Source organism: Amphiprion ocellaris, chromosome 22 (assembly GCF_022539595.1).
Source record: "Amphiprion ocellaris isolate individual 3 ecotype Okinawa chromosome 22, ASM2253959v1, whole genome shotgun sequence".
NCBI lineage: Eukaryota > Metazoa > Chordata > Actinopteri > Pomacentridae > Amphiprion > Amphiprion ocellaris.
Genome location: NC_072787.1, coordinates 28,028,558 through 28,053,881, shown reverse-complemented (window position 1 = coordinate 28,053,881; position 25,324 = coordinate 28,028,558). Strand labels below are relative to the sequence as shown.

Below are 25,324 nucleotides of genomic sequence, written 5' to 3'. Positions count from 1 at the left end.
GTCATATTTCTACTCATTCTAGTCACATTTCTACTCATTCTAGTCATATTTCTACTCTCTCTAGTCATATTTCTACTCATTCTAGTCATATTTCTACTCATTCTAGTCATATTTCTACTCATTCTAGTCATATTTCTACTCATTCTAGTCACATTTCTACTCTCTCTAGTCATATTTCTACTCATTCTAGTCACATTTCTACTCATTCTAGTCACATTTCTACTCATTCTAGTCACATTTCTACTCTCTCTAGTCATATTTCTACTCTCTCTAGTCATATTTCCACTGATTCTAGTCACATTTCTACTCATTCTAGTCACATTTCTACTCTCTCTAGTCATATTTCTACTCATTCTTTTCACATTTCTACTCATTCTAGTCATATTTCTACTCATTCCAGTCACATTTCTACTCTCTCTAGTCATATTTCTACTCATTCTAGTCACATTTCTACTCATTCTAGTCATATTTCTACTCATTCCAGTCACATTTCTACTCTCTCTAGTCATATTTCTACTCATTCTAGTCACATTTCTACTCATTCTAGTCACATTTCTACTCTCTCTAGTCATATTTCTACTCATTCTAGTCACATTTCTACTCATTCTAGTCACATTTCTACTCTCTCTAGTCATATTTCTACTCTCTCTAGTCATATTTCCACTGATTCTAGTCACATTTCTACTCATTCTAGTCACATTTCTACTCTCTCTAGTCATATTTCTACTCATTCTTTTCACATTTCTACTCATTCTAGTCATATTTCTACTCATTCCAGTCACATTTCTACTCTCTCTAGTCATATTTCTACTCATTCTAGTCACATTTCTACTCATTCTAGTCATATTTCTACTCATTCCAGTCACATTTCTACTCTCTCTAGTCATATTTCTACTCATTCTAGTCACATTTCTACTCATTCTAGTCACATTTCTACTCTCTCTAGTCATATTTCTACTCATTCTAGTCACATTTCTACTCATTCTAGTCACATTTCTACTCTCTCTAGTCATATTTCTACTCATTCTAGTCATATTTCTACTCATTCTAGTCATATTTCTACTCATTCTAGTCACATTTCTACTCATTCTAGTCATATTTCTACTCATTCTAGTCATATTTCTACTCTCTCATCATATTTCTACTCATTCTAGTCACATTTCTACTCTCTCTAGTCACATTTCTACTCATTCTAGTCACATTTCTAATCACTCCAGTCACATTTCTACTCTCTCTAGTCATATTTCTACTCACTGTGGTTCATGATTCAAAGTCTTGCAGCAACACAACATGAAGGTGTCTGCAGCAAAACGTCACAACTGTCACAGTTGAAATGTAGTTCTGTGTGTCTTTGTGGTTGTTTTTTGTCTCTTGGTGTCTCTTTGTGGTTATGTGTCTCTGTAGTTGTTTTGTGTCTCTTTGTGGTTGTTTTGTGCCTCTCTGTGTCTCTTTTTGTGCCTCTTTGTGTCTCTTTTTGTAGTTGTTTTGTGTCTCTTTGTGGTTGTTTTGTGTCTCTTTGTGGTGATTTTGTGTCTGTGGTTGTTTTGTGTGTCTTTGTCATCATTTTGTGTCTCTTTGTGGTCGTTCTATGTCTATTTGTTGTCATTTTGTGTCAGTTTCTGTTGGTTTGTGGTTGTTTTGTGTTGGTTTGTGTTATTTTGTGTCTGCTTGCGGTCAGTCTGTGTGTGTTCAGATGTCAGACTGAGGTTGTGTGCAGCTGCAGAGGAACAGGGAGAACCAGTTCGTTCATTCTGGAATTTTCCTTCAACAGCAACAGAGTGAGAAAGAAACAGCGACAAGAGCAGTCTAGTCTGAACACAACACTGCTGCAGGCACACACACACACACACACAGACACACACACACACACACACACACACACAGCGTCCAGGTGTAGTGGTTCTTTGCGTTCTCTCTCCAGATGTGTGACAAACGTTGGGTTGTTGACCTGCTGTGAATCAGTTGTGTTACTGCGATGACACACACACACATCGTTTCCACGGAGACGCTGCTGACACAGTTCAGGTCAGCTCGTCTAATCACATTTAACCAGCTGAGTTCAACACCAAGAACCGTTCTCAGCTGGTCGACACATTCCTGCAGAGAGTGTCTGTCTGTGTGTGTCTGTCTGTGTGTGTGTGAGACAGACAAGGCCACTGTGTTCCTGTTGTGGCATTGTGCAGGACAACATTATGTCTGTATGTCTGAGTTTGCAGTCAAAAACAGAAAACAAAGCAGACACTTGACTGTTTGACCTGTCGTCCACAAGTCAATGAACGCATCACAGTTTAAATGTACTTTATTAGTTCATAAAGTCAGTGAATGCATCACAGTTTAAATACACTTTATTAGTTGATAAAGTCAGTGAACGCATCACAGTTTAAATCTACTTTATTAGTTATTAAAGTCAGTGAACACATCACAGTTTAAATGCACTTTATTAGTTGATAAAGTCAGTGAACGCCTCACAGTTTAAATGCACTTTAATAGTTATTAAAGTCAGTGAACGCATCGCAGTTTAAAAGCACTTTATTAGTTATTAAAGTCAATGAACGCATCACAGTTTAAATGCACTTTATTAGTTCATAAAGTCAATGAACGCATCACAGTTTAAATGGACTTTATTAGTTATTTAAGTCAGTGAACTCATCACAGTTTATATGTACTTTATTAGTTATTAAAGTCAGTGAACGCATCACAGTTTAAATGCACTTTATTAGTTCATAAAGTCAATGAACGCATCACAGTTTAAATGGACTTTATTAGTTATTTAAGTCAGTGAACTCATCACAATTTATATGTACTTTATTAGTTATTAAAGTCAGTGAACGCATCACAGTTTAAATGCACTTTATTAGTTCATAAAGTCAATGAACGCATCACAGTTTAAATGGACTTTATTAGTTATTTAAGTCAGTGAACTCATCACAGTTTATATGTACTTTATTAGTTATTAGTCAGTGAACGCATCACAGTTTGTATGTACTTTATTAGTAATTAAAGTCTGTGAACGCATCACAGTTTAAATACACTTTATTAGTTGATAAAGTCAGTGAACGCATCACAGTTTAAATCTACTTTATTTGTTATTAAAGTCAGTGAACGCATCACAGTTTAAATGCACTTTATTAGTTGATAAAGTCAGTGAACGCCTCACAGTTTAAATGCACTTCATTAGCTAGTAAAGTCAGTGAACGCATCGCAGTTTAAAAGCACTTTATTAGTTATTAAAGTCAGTGAACGCATCACAGTTTAAATGCACTTTATTAGTTCATAAAGTCAGTGAACGCATCACAGTTTAAATGCACTTCATTAGCTAGTAAAGTCTGTGAACGCCTCACAGTTTAAATGTACTTTAATAGTTATTAACGTCTGTGAACGCATCACAGTTTAAATATACTTTATTAGTTATTAAAGTCAGTGAATGAATCACAGTTTAAATGCACTTTATTAGTTCATAAAGTCAGTGAACGCATCACAGTTTCAATGTACTTTATTAGTAAAGTCTGTGAACACCTCACAGTTTAAATGCACTTTAATAGTTATTAAAGTCAGTGAACGCATCACAGTTTAAAAGCACTTTATTAGTTATTAAAGTCAGTGAACGCATCACAGTTTAAATGCACTTTATTAGCTGATAAAGTCAGTGAACGCATCACAGTTTAAATGCACTTTAAAAATTGTTAACGTCTGTGAACGCATCACAGTTTAAATGCACTTTATTAGTTCATAAAGTCAGTGAATGCATCACATCCTGACCTCTTGTCTGTGTTTTTGTTGTTTCTTTCTGATCGTTTTTCCTGCTGCTGTTTAAAGATCAATAAAAACGTTTTACTGCAGATTAAAATCCAATCCGTCGAATGTTTTCAGAGCTCAGCAGAGCGGAACAATCCGGAGCTCACATTGATTTTGTCGTGTGAAAATCAGAATTTCATGCGCGTCGGAGCTGCAGGCAAGGTGACAGCAGGTCAAACATCCAGTCCATCGATCTCCACTTCTACATGAGCTTTTACTGAGAAAGGATTTTCATTTTCACAACCTAAAGGCTTCTGAGAAGAAGCAAAACAAACAACATGAAGGTTAACCAAATGTTCACGTGAACAGAGACTCTGCTAGGTCACAGCAACGTCCACAGAAAGATCAAAAATCACTACAGAAACACAAAACATACCAGAAAATAACACAAAATATCAGAAAATTCTACAAAATATCACAAAAATACCACAAAATCACCACAGAAACACAAAAACACCACAAAATACTACAAAATATCACAAGATATCACAAAAATGACACAAAATATCACAAAAATACCAGAAAATGCCAGAATATACCACAAAATATCCCAACATAATAATTTTAGAAAAATATCTGACTATAATATTCATGTCTGGAAATGCTCCCAAATTCCAATAAACTGTGCAATAAAACAATAAAATTACAACAAACAAAAAAAACCAAATGAATGTAACGTCCCACAAATATTTAAATAATGTCCCAAAGGTTTTATCAAAATAAAAACATAAATATGATAAAGTTTGTGTGAATTTAGAAAAAAAGCAAAGATTTTCATGAGGAAAAAAAAAGACAGAAGTTATAAATAAAATGTTTCAAAAACGGCAGAAAAATGAGAAGAAAGGGGAGCTCAGGGTGGAGGGAGGGTCGATGAGCTGGAAACATGACATCACTCCACCTGAATACACACAGGGCTGGGTGAAGCTCGCATTTCAACGACCCCCTTTGTGTCACTCCCTGGCTCCTAACGACCATCGTTGAGGAGCCAGGTGGGCCTTGGCAACGGTCGTCAGAATGTGAATAATACTGACCACACCTCACAGGGGTTATAAGCTGAGGCAACATCAACCACCACCAGAACTGAAGAAGCCTCTTGGATGAGAGGTGAAACGTCTTCAAGGAATCTTCTTAAAGTCCAGTTGGATTGATTTAAACAACTTTGGAATAAGATTTTTTCTCGTTTTTTGAAAATATTTACAAGAATTTTCTTGCCAAATTTGAGGGATTTTCTAAATAAAACTTTCAAGGGAAATTTTTCAGGAATTATTGGAATTTTCTTCCTGAAGGTTTTGCAAATTTTCAGAAATTTGGGAAATTTTTTGCTGAGTTTTTGGATTTTTTTCAGACAAGGAAACAATTTTTTTTTTGGTGCCTGTAAATGAAGACAACAGGAGGGTTAATGGAATGGATCAGCACCAGCAGCAGCAGCCAATCAGTGGTCAGGGAGGCAGTTCTATGATGAATGATGAAGGAAACGAATCGACCCAGACTTTGGTCTGGAAGGAAGGAATCTGTTGATGAAGTTCATCAGGTGGAATGTGTCAGCAGCTGGAGGTTCTGCAGGTTCTGCAGGTTCTGCAGGTTCTGCAGGTTCTGACTGTCCCAGAGGATGAGCATCAGAGACACAGAAAAACAAAAAAACAACAGAAATGCAACAAACTAGGAACAAAGTGACACATAACAACAACAAAAACACAAAACGACAAAAACCACACAACATGACACACTCAAAACACAAAACTACAAAAGCTAGACAAAAAAGTGACCAAACAATTAAGACACAAAACAAAATAGCAAAACTGAGAGACAAAACATCACACAGGACAGAAACTGTCAAACATGAGACAAAAAAACACAAAAAGGCAACAAAACATAAACAAGGAACAAAATTAAACACAAACAAAACAACACGATGAAGACACAAGGTGACAAAAAAGACAAAAAAACATCAAAAACTAGACAAAAAACCCCCAAAATGAGCTACAAAATAAGAGAAACAACACAAACAAGACACTAAATGACAAAAATGAGGCCAAAAACATCGAAAATGAGACAAAAAACAACAAAAATGAGACAAAAAGTGACAAAAACAACACAAACAATAAGCAAAACAACACAAATGAGACAAAAAACAACAAATACTAAACACAGTGAGAAAAGCAACACAAACAAGACACAAAATGACAAAAACTAGACACAAAACAAAAACGAGACAAAGTGACAAAAAAACTACAAAAACTATACAAGAACAACAAAAACAAGATACAAAGTGACTACAACAACACAAACAATGAACAAAACAACACACAAGACACTAAATAACGCAAACGAGACACAAAATGTGAGAAAGAACCAAATTAACTGGAGTGAAACATCAACAAACACAACTTTTCCTCCTTTTTGTGTGTTTGGACATGACAGAAGTGGGAAACTAGAACGCAAATGACAGAAAACAACACAAAATGACAAAAGTAAGACAAAAACTAGGCGGGTGAACTGATAATAACAGATATTCTTTCTCTTGATTCATTAAATTGGAAAACAGCTAAGTGTGACTTATTGTCTTCTTCAGTGAAACATCACATCCTTTGCCATTTGTTGCCATGGCTCACTAGCACTAGTGAGGATTAAGTGGTGTATAGATAATGGATGGATGGATGGGTTGTTCTGAGTCGTTTTAGGGAATATTTGGGTTGTTTTGAGTCGTTTTAAGGAATATTTGGGTTGTTTTGAATCATTTTAGAGACTATTTGCTGCTCTGTGTTTGACTATAACATCTGTATGTTGAGCTGTGATGAGTCAAACCTTCTGTTTCCTCTGATCCGACCGGTTCTTGTCCAAACAGCTCTTTATGTGATCGTCTCTCATACTGAAGCCTCATTAGACTCCATTATGATTAGTCATTGTTGCGGTGAAAAAACACACAGAAATACTGTAGAACATTCAAACTCAGATTGAGTCAGTGTGGAAGAGTTGTGTGACTCCTATTAGTGTTGTTTCAGTCCAGAATAAAGACTTTATGACTGGAATTCTGATCATAAGTGTTCATTAACAGATAAATCCATGAACTTTACTGCAGTTTTTTAACATTTTTATGTAAAGTTACGCATAAAAACTCAAAGTTCCCTCGATGTCTAACAGGAACAGTTTACTGTTGTCTTTTTAAACCTAATTCTGAGTTGAATAATGTTGATTTTACAGGTTTTAAAAGCGAATTCATCTATTTTAAGCTACATGTAAACACTCATATTTGACCTGATATAATTCTAGTAATCAGTGACCACAAGGGGGCAGCATTACAGCAGCTTTAAATGTTCGAATAAAACCCGACTTATCTCTCTGAAAACATTATTCAAGTATATTTATTATGGACAGGTTCTTTGTTTTTGCATGACAACATATTCATTATTAAGCTTTAAAACACATGAAGTCAGATGTATGGAAGAAACCGAGTTCAGTTTGTTTTTATCAGATGTTTTGTTTTGTTTTTTTTACTGTCGGCTGTTGTTTGACCAAACAGGAGCAATCTGTTTAAATAATAAACCAAGCAGAGGGCTGAGAAGCTGTTTGAGCTTCATTCCTCTGGACGTCACCGACTCGTTCTGCTGCCCTGAACGCCTCAGCGAGGAAACATACGCTCATTCATCCATCCATCCATTATCTATACACCGCTTAATCCTCACTAGGGTCATGGGGGGGTGGAGTCTATCCCAGCTGACTCAGGTGAAGGCAGGGGACACCCTAGACAGGTCACCAGTCTGTCACAGGGCTACATACAGAGACAAACAATCACTCTCACATTCACACCTACGGGCAATTTAGAATGATCAATTAACCTCAGCATATTTTTGGACTGTGGGAGGAAGCCGGAGTACCCTGGAGAGAAACCCACGCATGCACAGGGAGAACATGCAAACTCCATGCAGAAAGATCCCGGGAAAGCCGGGACGTGAACCAGGGATCTTCTAGCTGCAAGGCGAAAGTGCTAACCACTACACCACTGTGCAGCCCCAGACATATGCTCAATTAGACAAAATAAATATAGTGGAAATAATCATTTAAAAATGCTAATAATTATTGTTGTTATTGTTATTATCATTGTTGTTGTTCCAGCTTCATGTGGGCTCAGACTTCCACTGCGCCTCATTTCAAAATGTTCAACTTTTACTGAGTCACATTTTCAGGCTAAGTGGAATTTCAAAATCATTATTAAGATCTGTCTAAAGGCAAGACCAAATAAAATGAGATGAGATGAGATAAGACAAGATGAGATGAGGTGAGGTGAGATGAGATGAGAGGAGATGAAATGTAGTAAGTTATAAGATGAGAAAAGATAAGATAAAATAAGATGAGATTAAATTCTGTTCTTCTCATAGGAAATCCTTTGACATAATAAATGTCTAAAAAGTAAAGAAACAAGACAATATAAGCAACAATATAAGTTTTATAAAATTATGAAATGAGGATAAAGTGAGATGAGACTAGAAGAAGCCGGTATGAAATGAAGCTGATAATGAAACTGAGATAACAGCTGATGTCACACATGATGAGGAAATATGAAATGAAATATTACAGAATGGAAATAATGAAATGAAATGTGACAAAATGTTGACGCTGTAGTGACTAGAAGGTTTAGAGCAGCGACCCCTGCTGGTCCTTTAGAGGAACTGCAGCTGACGATGTCTTGCTGTCTCAGTGTGTCAGGGGATGAGCAACCAGCTGAACCTGCTGGGGACCCGAGAGAACCACTACGACAGCATGGTGAGGATGTTCTCCAACTGCTCCGTGGTCCTGGAGAACCTGGAGGTGACCTACAGCCTGGAGCACCACGACCTGGGCTTCCTGCAGGCGAGTCCAGATGCCACCAGAGCAGATCAGGCTGCTGTTTCTGAACAAGTCTGAAGACACATTTAGAAATTCCTGGACTGTTTCTGAGCAGCTTCAGTCAAGTTTCAACTCATTTTGGACAAATGAAGTCATTTTTTTGTAATTTTAAACAAACTGAATCCTTTTGAACAGGTTAGAATCCATTTAGGGCAATTCTGATCAGATTTTTGAACAATTCTGGACCATTTCTAACTAACTTTGGAGAAATTGTAATTCATTCTGAATCATTTCTAAATTCCGTTGGTGATTCTGGACAATTTTCAAGTCATTTATGACCTTTTTTTTTTTTTAGTTATTTAGGACCTTTTTAGTAATTTTAGACTAATTTTGAGTTATTTTGAGTTATTTTGAACAAATCTGAAGCAATTTCTGGTTCTGTTTGAATCATTTTAGACAGTTTTGTTCAATCATTGCTCAGCAGTTTGTAGCTGTTCAAAGGAGCTTCAACACCGCTGAATCCGAATCATTCCCACTTTAACTGAAACAAACACATCCGTTATTCACAGTTTGTTTAAATTTGGTCCTAAATGTCCCCAAAAAGTCCTGAATAACTGAAAATTTGATTTAGAGATTTGTCCTCAATGACATCGCTCAGATGAGCTGAATCCATCCAACCAGAAAAACTATCACTTCCTGACGTCTTCTCTCCGATGTCTTCAGACCATCCAGGAAGTTGGCGGCTACGTGCTGATCGCTATGAACGAAGCTGCAACCGTCCCATTGGTCAATCTGAGGCTGATCCGTGGACAGAGCCTCTATGAAGGCCGCTACTCTCTGCTGGTGATGTCCAACTACAACAGGAACGTCTCGTCAGCGACCCTCAACTACACCAGTGGCCTGCGACAACTGCAGCTCAGCAGCCTGACGGGTACGAACACACCAGCAAATACACCGAGCCCACACCTCAGGGTGAGAATATACCAGCAAATACACCGAGCTGACACCTCAGGGTGAGTTTTATCTAGTTTTTCATGACTCTTCATCACTCGTGGTGTTCTGCTTCATTGTTCGTTACGAGGCCGTGGGTTTAGCTGCAGCTCCATTCAGAACTCATGTCAACTGCAGACTGTGCTGCAGGAAATAGACTTCCCCCAACAGAATCTCCAAAGTGACTCAAGATGTTCTTAAACTACTCAAAAACTGGTCCATCAGAACTCATGATTTGTCCTAAATGACACGACTAAAGACGTGTCCTAAATGACTGGAGACGTCTCCTAAGTGACTAGAGACGTGTTCTGAGTGACTAGAGACGTGTCCTAAGTGACTAAAGATGTGTCCTAAAAGACTAGAGATGTGTCTTAAGTGACTGAAGACGTGTCCTAAGTGACTAGAGATGTGTCCTAAGTGAGTGGAGATGTGTCCTAAGTGACTGAAGACATGTCCTAAGTCACTAGAGACGCATCCTAAGTGACTAGAGACGTGTCCTAAGTGACTACAGACGTGTCCTAAATAACTAGAGACGTGTCCTAAATAGCTAGAGACGTGTCCTAAATAACTAGAGACGTGTCCTAAATAGCTAGAGACGTGTCCTAAATGTCTAGTTGTGTTCTAAATGACTGGAGACGTGTCCTAAATAACTAGAGACGTGTTCTAAATGACTGGAGACGTGTCCTAAATAACTAGAGACGTGTTCTAAATGTCTAGATGTGTTCTAAATGACTGGGGACGTGTCCTAAATAACTAGAGACGTGTCCTAAATGTCTAGATGTGTTCTAAATGACTGGAGACGTGTCCTGAATAACTAGAGACGTGTCCTAAATGTCTAGATGTGTTCTAAATGACTGGAGACGTGTCCTGAATGACTAGAGATGTGTCATAAATGACAAGAGATGTGTCCTATATGACTAGAGACGTGTCCTGAATAACTCTAGACATGTCCTAAATGACTACAGATGTGTCCTAAATAACTAGAGACGTGTTCTAAATGTCTAGATGTGTCCTAAGTGACTGGAGACGCGTCGTAAGTGACTGGAGACGTGTCCTAAGTGACTGAAGATGTGTCCTAAAAGACTAGAGATGTGTCTTAAGTGACTGAAGACGTGTCCTAAGTGACTAGAGATGTGTCCTAAGTGAGTGGAGATGTGTCCTAAGTGACTGAAGACATGTCCTAAGTCACTAGAGACGCATCCTAAGTGACTAGAGACGTGTCCTAAGTGACTACAGACGTGTCCTAAATAGCTAGAGACGTGTCCTAAATAACTAGAGACGTGTCCTAAATAGCTAGAGACGTGTCCTAAATAACTAGAGACGTGTCCTAAATAGCTAGAGACGTGTCCTAAATGTCTAGATGTGTTCTAAATGACTGGAGACGTGTCCTGAATGACTAGAGATGTGTCCTAAATGACAAGAGATGTGTCCTATATGACTAGAGACATGTCCTGAATAACTCTAGACATGTCCTAAATGACTACAGATGTGTCCTAAATAACTAGAGACGTGTTCTAAATGTCTAGATGTGTCCTAAGTGACTGCAGACGCGTCGTAAGTGACTGGAGACGTGTTCTAAATGACTAGAGATGTGTCCTAAATAACTAGAGACGTATCCTAAATGACTAGAGACGTGTCCTAAATGGCTGGATGTGTCCTAAGTGACTGGAGATGTGTCCTAAATGACTAGAGACATGTCCTAAATAACTAGAGACGTGTCCTAAATGACTAGAGATGTGTCCTAAATGACTAGAGACGTGTCCTGAATAACTCTAGACGTGTCCTAAATGACTAGACATGTCCTAAGTGACTGATCAAGTGTTTTGTCTGTCTCCAGAGATCCTGAAAGGAGGCGTGAAGGTTACCCACAATCCCCTGCTGTGTAACGTGGACAGCGTCCAGTGGAGGGACCTGGTGGATGGGGACAGCAGCCCCAGCATGCTGCTGAAGCTGGACGCCGTGGCCCAGGACTGTAGGTAGAGCAGCCCAGCGCCACCTGGTGGCCGCAGGCTGCAGGTCTGATCTGTGCTGTGTTTACAGGTGAGAGGTGCGACTCCAGGTGTGTTAACGGATCGTGCTGGGCGGCGGGACCAGACCACTGCCAGAGATGTAAGGGAACTCTGCTGGTCCTTCCTGTTCCAGCTGAACCCCACAAACATCTTCATGTTCAAAACATCAAAACGTCAGCTGAAAACCCAGATAGCGCTCTAAAAACTTTGTGCCAATCAGGTCCAGGAAAACACTAAAACCTGTTCCTCCTGGTTCCACCTTCTACAGCTGGAGAGCAGAGTAGAGAAGAAAAGTCTGGAGATGGAAAAACATCTACAGGATGAGGAAATAAAACCACCAGTGACACAGAACTGTCAGAAAGAGGCACAAAATGAAGAGAAAAAAATCTGTCCTGAGTCATAAACTGATCAAAGAGAGATGTAAAACTACAGAAAGGAGCAAATCTGTCTCTCAGAGTGAGTTAAAATGAACCTACAGTGAGTTAAAATGAACCAAAAATGATTTAAAATGAACCTACAGTGAGTTAAAATGAACCAAAAATGATTTAAAATGAACCTACATTGAGCTAAAATGAACCTACAGTGAGTTAAAAAGATCCTACAGTGAGTTAAAATGAATCAAAAATTTGTTAAAATCAAACTGCAGTGAGTTAAAATGATCCTACAGTGGGTTAAATGAGACCAGACCAGCTGCTGGGGGTTCAGAAGGTTAGGACTTCTTGACTCTGTTTTACTGTCCGTCTCCTGTTCTGGTTTCTTGCAGTCACCAAGCTGCAGTGTGCAGAGCAGTGCAGCAGGAGGTGTCGGGGTCCCAAACCCATCGACTGCTGCAACGAACACTGCGCTGCCGGCTGCACCGGACCTCGAGCCACCGACTGCCTGGTCAGTTCCGGAGCAACCTGGAGAACAGATCACTCAGAATTCACTCCAGATGGCCAAAAATAAGTCAGAAACTGTCAAAGATGTCAGAAATCACTCAAGATTGTCCTGAATTGTCCCAAATGAAGTCTGAAATGCCAAAAAATGTTTAAAATGAACCACGGCTTGTCCTGTATTACTACAAAGAACAAACAGAGAACAAACATCTGGTCCGTGGTCTGACCTCCAAACTGGAGTTTTAACACAATGATACTGCCACCACCATGCTTCACATCATGATGCTGCCACCACCGTGCTTCACACCATGATGCTGCCACCACCATGCTTGACATCATGATGCTGCCACCACCATGCTTCACATCATGATGCTGCCTCCACCATGCTTTTCAGTGGGTATGGTGTGTTTTTGATGATGTTCAGTGTTTGGTGTCCATCAAACATATCATCTAGTCTGATGGACATAAAGCTCCATCCTGGTCTCCTCAGACCAAAGAACCTTCTTTCAGGTGTCTTCAGAGTCTCCACATGTCTTCTGGTGAACTTTAGTCCAGATGTAATTGGAGCTTTTTCCATCAGAGTCTTTCTCTTTGTCTCCATAAAGCTTTGACTGGTGAAGAACAGACAGCAGTTGTTGGATGAACAGTCTGAAGATGGAACTCCTTCAGAGGAGTCATAGGAGTCTTGGTGGCCTCCCTCTCTAGTCTCTTTCTCCTTCAGAGGAGTCATAGGAGTCTTGGTGGCCTCCTTCTCTAGTCTCTCAGTTCTTGAGGACGTCCTGCTCTAGTCAGATTTATTCATGTTCCATCTTCCTTCCATTTCTTAATGATGGATTTAACTGGACTCCAGAAGATCTTCAGGAACTTTAAATGTTCTTGTATCGTCCTGACTGATACTTTTCAACAACCTTTCCTCAGAGTTTCTTGGTTCTTCAGTCTTCATGGTGTAGATCTATTCAGGAGTTCTGATCCACCAGAGACTGGACCTTCCAGATCCAGGAGTCTTTATCCTCCAATCACTGACCTCAGATCATCCATTAATGACTTCTAGAACCAACTGAGTTCCATTAGAGGAGGTCAAAACTTTTAACATTTTGTTTGTAATTGATTGACATTATTTTGTAAAAATGTGTTTTTTAGGTACTAAAACATTCAAACTGCATAGAGCCTCCTCTAAGTAGAAGAAAATTGTTTAATAAAATAAACCAAATATTATAAGAGCCCAGGATTGAATGTTCTCTCCAGTGAACTATGTCAGTTTTTCTACATAGCTGGTTGTAACATCACTTCTCCTAAAGTAACGGTAGCAGCTCCAGACTCGAGCTTCCTCTTTATGCTAAAGTGCTGCTTTCTAACTCTCAGACCAACATTGTGAAATAGACTCTGTCTCTTCTCCAGGCCTGCAGGGACTTCAGCGATGATGGAACATGTAAAGACACGTGTCCTCCTCTCAAACTCTACGATCCCAAAACCCACCAGGTGGTCAACAACCCCAACGCCAAGTTCACCTTCGGGGCGACCTGTGTCAAGGCCTGCCCACGTACGGATGTTTACCCATCTCAGAATACAAATACTCAGGTCATCATATCACCCACTGGGTCCAACTGAAAGCCAGCAGCTTTAACCACATGTCAACATATGTGACCATTTGGGCTTACAGAGTACAGATAAACAAACAGCAGCAGATTCACAAAATCATGTTTTACTTTTTACATTTGGGAACTAAACTGGACAAATCAGAAACCTGAAGTTGAATTTCCTTAAAATGAAGTTAAAAAAAGCAAACTGTTGATTTGAGAGGAACTGATTCAACCAGTGACTGATTACTGGTTGGTTGATTTGATAACCTTCATTCAGCTGCGTGTTTCCCAGTGGAGCTGTTCATTGAGGACGGTCCAGATGTTCTCAGGAGAACCAGATGTAACCCTGTGCTGGTTCTGTTGGCTGCAGATAACTACGTGGTGACAGACGGCTCGTGTGTTCGGACCTGCGGCACCGGGATGTACGAGGTGGAGGAGCAGGGAGTGCAGCGCTGCAGAACCTGCGACGGAGTCTGTCCTAAAGGTAGAACACACCTGTCCTGAAGGTAGAACACAACTGTCCTGAAGTGTTCTAAAGGTAGTAACACACCTGTTCTAAAGGTAGAACACACCTGTTCTAAAGGTAGAACACACCTGTTCTAAAGGTAGTAACACACCTGTTCTAAAGGTAGTAACACATCTGTTCTGAAGGTAGTAACACACCTGTCCTGAAGGTAGAACACACCTGTCCTAAAGGTAGAACACACCTGTCCTGAAGGTAGAACACAACTGTTCTGAAGGTAGAACACACCTGTTCTAAAGGTAGAACACACCTGTTCTAAAGGTAGTAACATACCTGTTCTAAAGGTAGTAACACACCTGTTCTGAAGGTAGAACACACCTGTTCTAAAGGTAGAACACATCTGTTCTGAAGGTAGAACACACCTGTTCTAAAGGTAGTAACACACCTGTTCTGAAGGTAGTAACACACCTATTCTGAAGGTAGAACACACCTGTTCTAAAGGTAGAACACATCTGTTCTGAAGGTAGAACACACCTGTTCTGAAGGTAGTAACACACCTGTTCTGAAGGTAGAACACACCTGTTCTAAAGGTAGTAACACACCTGTTCTAAAGGTAGTAACATATCTGTTCTGAAGGTAGTAACACACCTGTCCTGAAGGTAGAACACACCTGTCCTAAAGGTAGAACACACCTGTTCTAAAGGTAGAACACACCTGTTCTGAAGGTAGAACACACCTGTTCTAAAGGTAGTAACACACCTGTTCTGAAGGTAGAACACACCTGTTCTAAAGGTAGTAACACACCTGTTCTAAAGGTAGTAACACACCTGTTCTGAAGGTAGTAACACACCTGTCCTGAAGGTAGAACGCACCTGTCCTAAAGGTAGAACACAACTGTTCTGAAGGTAGTAACACACCTGTTCTAAAGGTAGAACACATCTGTTCTAAAGGTAGAACACAACTGTTCTAAAGGTAGTAACACACCTGTTCTGAAGGTAGTAACACACCTGTTCTGAAGGTAGAACACACCTGTTCTAAAGGTAGAACACACCTGTTCTGAAGGTAGAACACACCTGTTCTAAAGGTAGTAACACACCTGTTCTGAAGGTAGAACACACCTGTTCTAAAGGTAGTGACACACCTGTTCTAAAGGTAGTGACACACCTGTTCTGAAGGTAGAACACACCTGTCCTGAAGGTAGAACACACCTGTCCTGAAGGTAGAACACACCTGTCCTAAAGGTAGAACACAACTGTTCTGAAGGTAGTAACACACCTGTCCTGAAGGTAGAACACACCTGTCCTAAAGGTAGAACACAACTGTTCTGAAGGTAGTAACACACCTGTTCTAAAGGTAGAACACATCTGTTCTAAAGGTAGAACACAACTGTTCTAAAGGTAGTAACACACCTGTTCTAAAGGTAGTAACACACCTGTTCTGAAGGTAGTAACACACCTGTTCTGAAGGTAGAACACACCTGTTCTAAAGGTAGAACACATCTGTTCTGAAGGTAGAACACACCTGTTCTAAAGGTAGTAACACACCTGTTCTAAAGGTAGAACACACCTGTTCTAAAGGTAGAACACATCTGTTCTGAAGGTAGTAACACACCTGTTCTAAAGGTAGAACACATCTGTTCTAAAGGTAGAACACATCTGTTCTAAAGGTAGTAACACACCTGTTCTAAAGGTAGAACACATCTGTTCTAAAGGTAGAACACACCTGTTCTAAAGGTAGTAACACACCTGTTCTAAAGGTAGAACACACCTGTTCTAAAGGTAGAACACATCTGTTCTGAAGGTAGTAACACACCTGTTCTAAAGGTAGAACACATCTGTTCTAAAGGTAGAACACATCTGTTCTAAAGGTAGTAACACACCTGTTCTAAAGGTAGAACACATCCGTTCTAAAGGTAGAACACAGCTGTTCTAAAGGTAGTAACACACCTGTTATAAAGGTAGCAACACACCTGTTCTGAAGGTAGTAACACACCTGTTCTAAAGGTAGTAACACACCTGTTCTGAAGGTAGTAACACACCTGTTCTGAAGGTAGAACTCACCTGTTCTGAAGGTAGAACACATCTGTTCTGAAGGTAGAACACATCTGTTCTAAAGGTAGTAACACATCTGTTCTAAAGGTAGAACACATCTGTTCTAAAGGTAGAACACACCTGTTCTAAAGGAAGTAACACACCTGTTCTAAAGGTAGAACACACCTGTTCTAAAGGTAGAACACATCTGTTCTGAAGGTAGTAACACACCTGTTCTGAAGGTAGAACACATCTGTTCTAAAGGTAGAACACACCTGTTCTGAAGGTAGAACACATCTGTTCTGAAGGTAGTAACACACCTGTTCTGAAGGTAGAACACATCTGTTCTGAAGGTAGAACACATCTGTTCTGAAGGTAGTAACACACCTGTTCTGAAGGTAGAACACACCTGTTCTGAAGGTAGAACACATCTGTTCTAAAGGTAGAACACAACTGTTCTAAAGGTAGTAACACACCTGTTCTGAAGGTAGAACACACCTGTTCTAAAGGTAGAACACATCTGTTCTGAAGGTAGAACACACCTGTCCTGAAGGTAGAACACACCTGTCCTAAAGGTAGAACACAACTGTTCTGAAGGTAGTAACACACCTGTCCTGAAGGTAGAACACACCTGTCCTAAAGGTAGAACACAACTGTTCTGAAGGTAGTAACACACCTGTTCTAAAGGTAGAACACATCTGTTCTAAAGGTAGAACACAACTGTTCTAAAGGTAGTAACACACCTGTTCTAAAGGTAGTAACACACCTGTTCTGAAGGTAGTAACACACCTGTTCTGAAGGTAGTAACACACCTGTTCTGAAGGTAGAACACACCTGTTCTAAAGGTAGAACACACCTGTTCTGAAGGTAGAACACACCTGTTCTAAAGGTAGTAACACACCTGTTCTAAAGGTAGAACACACCTGTTCTAAAGGTAGAACACACCTGTTCTAAAGGTAGAACACATCTGTTCTGAAGGTAGTAACACACCTGTTCTGAAGGTAGAACACACCTGTTCTGAAGGTAGAACACATCTGTTCTAAAGGTAGAACACACCTGTTCTGAAGGTAGAACACATCTGTTCTGAAGGTAGTAACACACCTGTTCTGAAGGTAGAACACATCTGTTCTGAAGGTAGGACACACCTGTTCTGAAGGTAGAACACATCTGTTCTAAAGGTAGAACACACCTGTTCTGAAGGTAGAACACACCTGTTCTGAAGGTAGTAACACACCTGTTCTGACGGTAGTAACACACCTGTTCTAAAGATAGAACACACCTGTTCTAAAGGTAGAACACATCTGTTCTGAAGGTAGTAACACACCTGTTCTGAAGGTAGAACTCACCTGTTCTAAAGGTAGAACACATCTGTTCTAAAGGTAGAACACATCTGTTCTAAAGGTAGAACACACCTGTTCTAAAGGAAGTAACACACCTGTTCTAAAGGTAGAACACACCTGTTCTAAAGGTAGAACTCACCTGTTCTAAAGGTAGAACACATCTGTTCTAAAGGTAGAACACATCTGTTCTTAAGGTAGTAACACATCTGTTCTAAAGGTAGAACACATCTGTTCTAAAGGTAGAACACACCTGTTCTAAAGGAAGTAACACACCTGTTCTAAAGGTAGAACACACCTGTTCTAAAGGTAGAACACATCTGTTCTGAAGGTAGTAACACACCTGTTCTGAAGGTAGAACACATCTGTTCTAAAGGTAGAACACACCTGTTCTGAAGGTAGAACACACCTGTTCTGAAGGTAGAACACATCTGTTCTGAAGGTAGAACACATCTGTTCTGAAGGTAGTAACACACCTGTTCTGAAGGTAGAACACACCTGTTCTGAAGGTAGAACACATCTGTTCTAAAGGTAGAACACACCTGTTCTGAAGGTAGAACACATCTGTTCTGAAGGTAGAACACACCTGTTCTGAAGGTAGAACACATCTGTTCTAAAGGTAGAACACACCTGTTCTGAAGGTAGAACACACCTGTTCTGAAGGTAGTAACACACCTGTTCTGAAGGTAGTAACACACCTGTTCTAAAGGTAGAACACATCTGTTCTGAAGGTAGTAACACACCTGTTCTGAAGGTTGAACACACCTGTCATGAGCTGACCTCTGCTCTGTCCTGCAGCCTGTAATGGAGTCGGAGTCGGTTCTCTGATCAACACCATCGCAGTGAACGCCTCCAACGTGGAGTCCTTCAGGAACTGCACGAAAATCAACGGGAACATCATCCTCATCGAAACGTCCTTCACTGGGTGAGGCACAGGAGCTCAATAGGAGCTAACAGAAGCTAACCCTAACCTATCAATAGGAGCTAACAGAAGCTAACTCTACCTACCAGAAATCCCTAGGCGCTAACAGAAGCTAACTCTACCTACCAGAAATCATTGGAGCTAACAGAAGCTAAGTCTACTCTATCAATAGGAGCTAACAGAAGCTAACTCTACTCTATTAATAGGAGCTAACGGAAGCTAACTCCGTTGACGCTCTGATCTTAGTGAAACCATCTGATTGGTTTTGGTGTCATCACTTGAAAGTGAGGCGTGTTCTGATTGGCTCTTCCAGGGACCCGCACTATAAGATCCCGCCCATGGACCCGGAGAAGCTGGAGTACTTCAGGACGGTGAAGGAGATCACAGGTTCTGATCCGGAGTCCAGACATGACCTGCTGTTTGTGGAGGCCGTGTGCAGCTTCTTGATTTCAGTGTTTGTCATTCAGGTTTCCTGCTGATCCAGTCGTGGCCCAAGAATCTGACGTCTCTGTCGGTGTTCGAGAACCTGGAGATCATCAGAGGAAGAACAACACATGCGTGAGTCCATGAACCCGCACTGGGCTCCTCGGAACTGGAGAGTTCTGGGCTCCTCAGAACCAGAGACTTCTGGGCTCGTAAATATTGTTATCTGGGGCCTAAACTTAAGTTCTGTGAAATAATTTGGTAAAATTTTTAAGAATTTCATGTTTCTAGATCTGGCATTTTTCTGATTTCAGCTTCAGAAAATACCTGGAGAACCATTTTGAGGGTTCAGTATCTCCAGAAATAGAACTCTGAATAGTTTCCAGCAGACCAGGTGTTTCACAGCGTGTCCCAGATGTTTCAGAACAGACCAGAATGAATATTTTTTTTAGTTACTGGTCTTGAAAATGATAAACTAAGCATAAAATCTCGGATCCAGGCTGGTCTCCATCAGGTTCCTTTAAGTGTTCACAGGCGTGTGAAAAATTAGGACGTCCCATAAATTATCCAGTTCTTTATTAAGAAATGTTCACATATCGATCTTGTTTTTATTTATCTCAGGAAAAGAATCTTTAGATTTTCCTGCCTGTGATGGTTTGTAGCTGAATGAGCTGAGATAATCTGTGGCTGATGAACCAGAGCCAGCAGCAGAACCAGCAGCAGAACCAGCAGCAATGTGGGTCTGATTGTTGAAACGCCTCCTAAAGGATCCAGAAATGTCTCCACAGAGAATAAAAACATTCCAAAATATCTCAAAATTGATCCAAAACATGGTGAAAGAAGTCAGAAGTGATGAGAAAATCATCCAGAATCACTGAAAACTAACAAATGTCTTTGAATGAAACTGTCAGATTTAATGACTTTTATTGATCTGTCAATCAAATGAGTTTTTTTCTATCAGTCATTCAAAAATTGCCCAAAATGACAGAAAATAATTCAAAATGTTCAGAAATTTCTCCAAAATGACTCAAAACTTTAAGAAATTAACTCAACAGGTGTCCAAAGTACGTCAAATCCATGAAAAAATGACCTCAAATTGTCTGAAATGAAACCAGACTGCTGCCAGGTTTCTGGATCATTTTGGAGGCGCTCCTATGATCAGAACCACAGCAGGTTCTGCTGCTGGTTCTGACCCAGTGCTCCTCTACAGGCAGCACAGCCTGGCGGTGGTGAGGGTCCCGCACCTCCTCTGGCTCGGTTTTCGCTCTCTGAAGGAGGTCAGCGCCGGGAAGGTGGTTCTGAAGGACAACCTGCAGCTGTGCTTCACCCGGAGGGACAAGTGGACCCACCTGTTCAGGTCCAGAGACCAGGACGTCAGCGTGCGGAACAACAGCCCGCCGGACCTCTGCGGTGAGGAACCCGTCATTTAGTTCTGAAGAACCAAAGGTGGTTTTTGGGTGACAACAGAATGTTTCAGAATGTGTCCCAGATGTTTCAGAACGTGTCCCAGATGTTTTTTGGTGTTTTGTGTCCTAATTTCATACTTTCTGAGAGGTTTCAGGTTTTATTGATTTTTTTTTTTTAAATCTTTTTGAAGACATTCTGGACTAACTATGAGTGATTTTCGACATTTCTGAATCTTTTTTTATGCTTTTCTGTCATTTTGAAGAATTCCTGAATGATTTTGATGTTTTATTTCTAATTCAGACTCTTGTCAGTAGTAGCTGGTATTTATTGATTTATTGTTTTTAGCTTTTTATTCAGTGTCTCTCTTGTGTCTGGTGCAGAGCAGCAGAACCGAACCTGTGACCAGCAGTGTACTGAGGTGGGCTGCTGGGGGCCCGGACCCTCCATGTGTGTGTCCTGTCGCCACTTCGACCGCAGGGGGCGCTGTGTGCAGCTCTGCAACCTGCTGCAGGGGTGAGGAGGAAGAAACATTCAACATCCTCTCTGGCTCTGTTCAGTCTGAAGTTCTCTCTTGTTTTGTGTCTTAATTTAATCTTTTTTTTATTGTTTTCTATCTCAGTTTGGTCATTTGCTGTAATTTTATGTTGTTTTGTCTTGTGTTTTTTGCTGTTTTGTGTGGTCATTTTGTGCGTCATATTTGTTGTTTTGTGTCTCTGTGGCAAGGTTATAATCGTTATCGAAAACAACGAAATAACGAAAACTAGAAATGAAAAACATTTTCGTTAACTGAAATAAAAATAAAAACGAAGCTTTAATAATAAACGATAACTAACTGAACCTGTAATAGAGTCCTTAGAAAACTAACTAAAAGTAAGTAAAATTTAGAGAAATTGTCTGTAGTTTTCGTATTTGTGAACTGTCAGGAGACACGGACACACACGTCACGTGACGTGTGTGTCCGTGTCTCCGTCCGTCCATCCGGCAGCAGGCAGCAGGCGGGTCTACACCAGTCTCTGGTCTGCACCATGACCCGCAGCATGACAGCGAGAGTCGGGAGGAAGCGCCAAATTCCTATTTGGTATTATTTTGAGTATGACTGTGTGTCAGATAAGAGCCAGTGCCTTGTGGTGGAACGTGGTGAAATATGTGGCGCATTTCTGAAAGGTAAAAACCCCACGAATCTTAAAGTGCATTTAAAAAGTTCGCATAAGGAGGCAAACCTAGCTTACTTAGCTAACCTAGCTTACAGTGAAGCGGTGAGGGAAAACGCCCGACCCTCCTCCCGGCCAGGCGACATCATGCAGCCCGAGACAACATCACAGAAAACACTTGTCCAGTGCTTCCAGCGGCGACCCGACAGCTGCTGGTCAGTGAACTCACAAGAACACCACAAGCGAGAGGAAGCACTGGTAAACCTGTTCACTGAGACAGGTATGTCTACAAGACTGTGTGAGCAGCCTGCCTTTAGGAAGTTCAGCAGCTCGCTCGAACCGACATTCAAAACACCCGGAGCTGCAAGACTAAATGGTCTTATTGGGGCTAAAATGGATACGGCTAAGAATAAACTTAAAGAGATCACAAAGGAAGCGAGAAAGCTAACGTTACGTGTAGATGGCTGGAGCAGACGAGGACTGACAGCATCTTTCATGGGTGTGTCAGCTTGTTTCTACCATCCGCCTGGAGGTAAAGTTCACCATGTACTGCTAAACCTGCACCGAATGGAGCACCCACATACCGGGGAGGCCACTGCCTGCTGCATCGATCAGACTTTAGATGCATGGAATATAGGAGAAGACAGAGTGCTGCTTGTTGTGGCAGATAACGGTGCCAACATAGTCAAGGCTGTGCGGATGCTTCGACATGAAGACCTTGGCGTTCCTCAGGCCCAACCAGGAGGTCCAGGAGACGAACAGCATGAACAGTGGATGGAGTCAGACTCAGAGGAAGAGTCAGATGAGGGTGAAGAGAGCATAGGCTTCGGTGAGTGCACATATATTGACACATACTTTATCAGTCTTAGTAATTTACCTTTGTTATTTTGTCATTTAAATATATATTCAGCAGTATTGTTAGCTTTATTTTGATATTTGTATGTTACTTTCTTCAATAGAAAAACAAATGTATGGAGAATGTATAGCCACCATGGGTTCAGCTTGCACAGAGACAAGTGCTTTTTTTTTTTTTTTTTACTCATTTAGCTTACATCAGCAGCCATATATCAGCCTAGGTTCAAAAGTTTGCGTTTAACATCAATAGTCTACATTTTCACATTCTGGTTATCATAATCCTTATTAATAATAGTAATTAATAAGTTGTTATTATTGTAAAAAGTTCATATCCAATAATTGTATGGATCACACAGTGAAGAAATGAAATACAGTAAATTAAATATAGTAAAACAAGTAAACTTACATAAATATAGTCCCTTCTGTAGAACCAAGGATGAATACAGCCAAAGTCCTAACTCGATTCAGTTTTTATTAAATCATATACACATCTCAAGTGGCTTAGTACCTACTGTTTTTTATAAACTTCTTTTGTGAAATATACTTTTAATGCTAAATGTGTACCCATATCTAAATTTTAGGTACAGTTGGTGTTGGAGTGTTCAAGTCAATACATCTTCTTAAATAGTATGTGTTCTTGAGTTTTCATTACCCAGTACTTTTTCCTATCTTTTTTTTATGTCATCCCTGAAGAATAGTCCATATCACAAAAAAACTAATACTAAAACTAATAAAAACTAAACTAAAACTACGCAACATGTAAAAACTAAATGAAACTAGCAAAGATGGATAAAAAAAAACTAATTAAAACTAAACTGATATTGGAGACAAAGTGAAAACGAAATAAAAATAAAAACTAATGAAAAATTCAAAACTATTATAACCTTGCTCTGTGGTCATTTTATTTTGTTGTTTTATAGTTTTCTGTCTCAGTTTGGTCGTTTTTTGTCAGATTTCTGTTGTTTTGTGTGTTAATTTAGTGTTTTTGGTCATTTTGTGTGTCATTTGGATAATTTTGTGTCTTATTTTTGTTGTTCTGTGTCTCTTTGTTTTCATTTTGTCTCCTCATACTGCAGAGATTTTTCTGTCTCTATTTCCAGACCTTTCCTCTCAGCTGCATCCTCCTGTGCTGGATGTATCTCCAGCAGCAGTTCTTGCTGTGCTAACGGTTCTGTTTCCCTGCAGTGAGCCCAGAGAGGTGGAGGTGAACAGCAGCTGTGTCCGGTGTCACTCTGAGTGTCTGCTGAGATCCAGGACTCCGACCTGCTTCGGCCCGGTGAGTCCGACTGCACCAACGGCTGACTGATTAAAGGAACAGCCGAAGTGGAACGTCCCAGGAAGGTGTTCGACCACCAGAACCAGAAGGAATTACTCATTTGGTCAAACGAGCACCAAAACTGTCCACCATGGGAATATTCTAAGTTTCTGATATATATCATATTGTCACACAGAAAGTTCAGGTTCCAAAGTAGAAACTCAAAGAACCAAAGTGAGTCCAGCTGTGAGTCTAACTGATGAACATGGTTCTAAAATGAACCTTCTCAGTCCTGGACCTATGGACTGGGTCTATCTATGTCTGCATCATGGCTCCACATGGAAAAGAACTGAACAGAGGGAGAGAAACATCTGAGGAGTCATAGTACCACTAATCAGGAGGTCTAGAAGGAGTCATAGTACCACTAATCAGGAGGTCTAGAAGGAGTCATAGTACCACTAATCAGGAGGTCTAGAAGGAGTCATAGTTCCACTAATCAGGAGGTCTAGAAGGAGTCATAGTTCCACTAATCAGGAGGTATAGAAGGAGTCATAGTTCCACTAATCAGGAGGTCTAGAAGGAGTCATAGTTCCACTAATCAGGAGGTCTAGAAGGAGTCATAGTTCCACTAATCAGGAGGTCTAGAAGGAGTCATAGTTCCACTAATCAGGAGGTCTAGAAGGAGTCATAGTTCCACTAATCAGGAGGTCTAGAAGGAGTCATAGTTCCACTAATCAGGAGGTATAGAAGGAGTCATAGTTCCACTAATCAGAGCTTCTAAAATGACTCCACAGACGGTGAACTACTTCCTCCATCCAGCTGTAAAAACAGACGGCAGCTGCTTCAGACTTGGCTCAGGGGTTCTCCATGGAAACCAGAGTTAGTGTGAAGCTCAGACAGTGTGAAGGAACCTTCAGAACATCAACCTCTATGGACGGAGGACCAGAACTAAACCTGGTTGCTGCTCAGAACTAAACTTCCAGATGAAAGTTTGCTGAAGAACATGAGAAGAAGCCTGATGGATGCTGGAGAACATTCTTTGGTCAGACGAAGATCAATGAGTTGGGCTCAGATGGAGTCCAGATGTTTGGTGAGAACCTGACCAGGACTACCACAGTGGATGCAGAGTCCTGACAGTGAAGCACGGAGGTGGGAGTGTGATGATCTGGGGCTGCATGAGGTCAGAAGGTGTTGAAGACATTTCTAGAAGCAGCATGAAGGTCTGAGGAGGAACCAGAATCCTGGCTGACCAGATGAAGAAGAGGAACATTCCAGCAGGAGAACATCCAGAGAACAACATCACATCAGAGCTTCTCCACTAGAACCAAGTGGAACCAGGACCTGGACAGTGTGAGTCCTGAAGCCAGCAGAACCTTTGAGGTGTTCTCCAGAGAAAGGTAGAGCAACA

At 40.6% G+C, this 25,324-nt stretch overlaps 1 protein-coding gene across 3 annotated transcripts in view; it reads left to right on the top strand.

Annotated features, from left to right (window-relative positions):
- Positions 1-25,324, top strand: part of LOC111586710 (melanoma receptor tyrosine-protein kinase) — a 70,422-nt gene that overhangs the window by 9,904 nt on the left and 35,194 nt on the right. For 2 of the 3 annotated variants that reach the window (XM_055006891.1, XM_055006890.1), the window contains exons 2-14: positions 8,492-8,643; positions 9,343-9,550; positions 11,447-11,581; positions 11,650-11,718; positions 12,382-12,500; positions 13,892-14,033; positions 14,444-14,557; positions 18,702-18,828; positions 19,139-19,212; positions 19,293-19,383; positions 20,459-20,658; positions 21,036-21,168; positions 23,847-23,937. In XM_055006891.1, coding sequence (XP_054862866.1) covers positions 8,492-8,643; positions 9,343-9,550; positions 11,447-11,581; positions 11,650-11,718; positions 12,382-12,500; positions 13,892-14,033; positions 14,444-14,557; positions 18,702-18,828; positions 19,139-19,212; positions 19,293-19,383; positions 20,459-20,658; positions 21,036-21,168; positions 23,847-23,937 — 1,655 coding nt within the window. Of the gene's footprint in view, positions 1-8,491; positions 8,644-9,342; positions 9,633-11,446; positions 11,582-11,649; positions 11,719-12,381; positions 12,501-13,891; positions 14,034-14,443; positions 14,558-18,701; positions 18,829-19,138; positions 19,213-19,292; positions 19,384-20,458; positions 20,659-21,035; positions 21,169-23,846; positions 23,938-25,324 lie in introns of those variants that run through there. The other variant, XM_055006892.1, reaches the window with a different exon arrangement.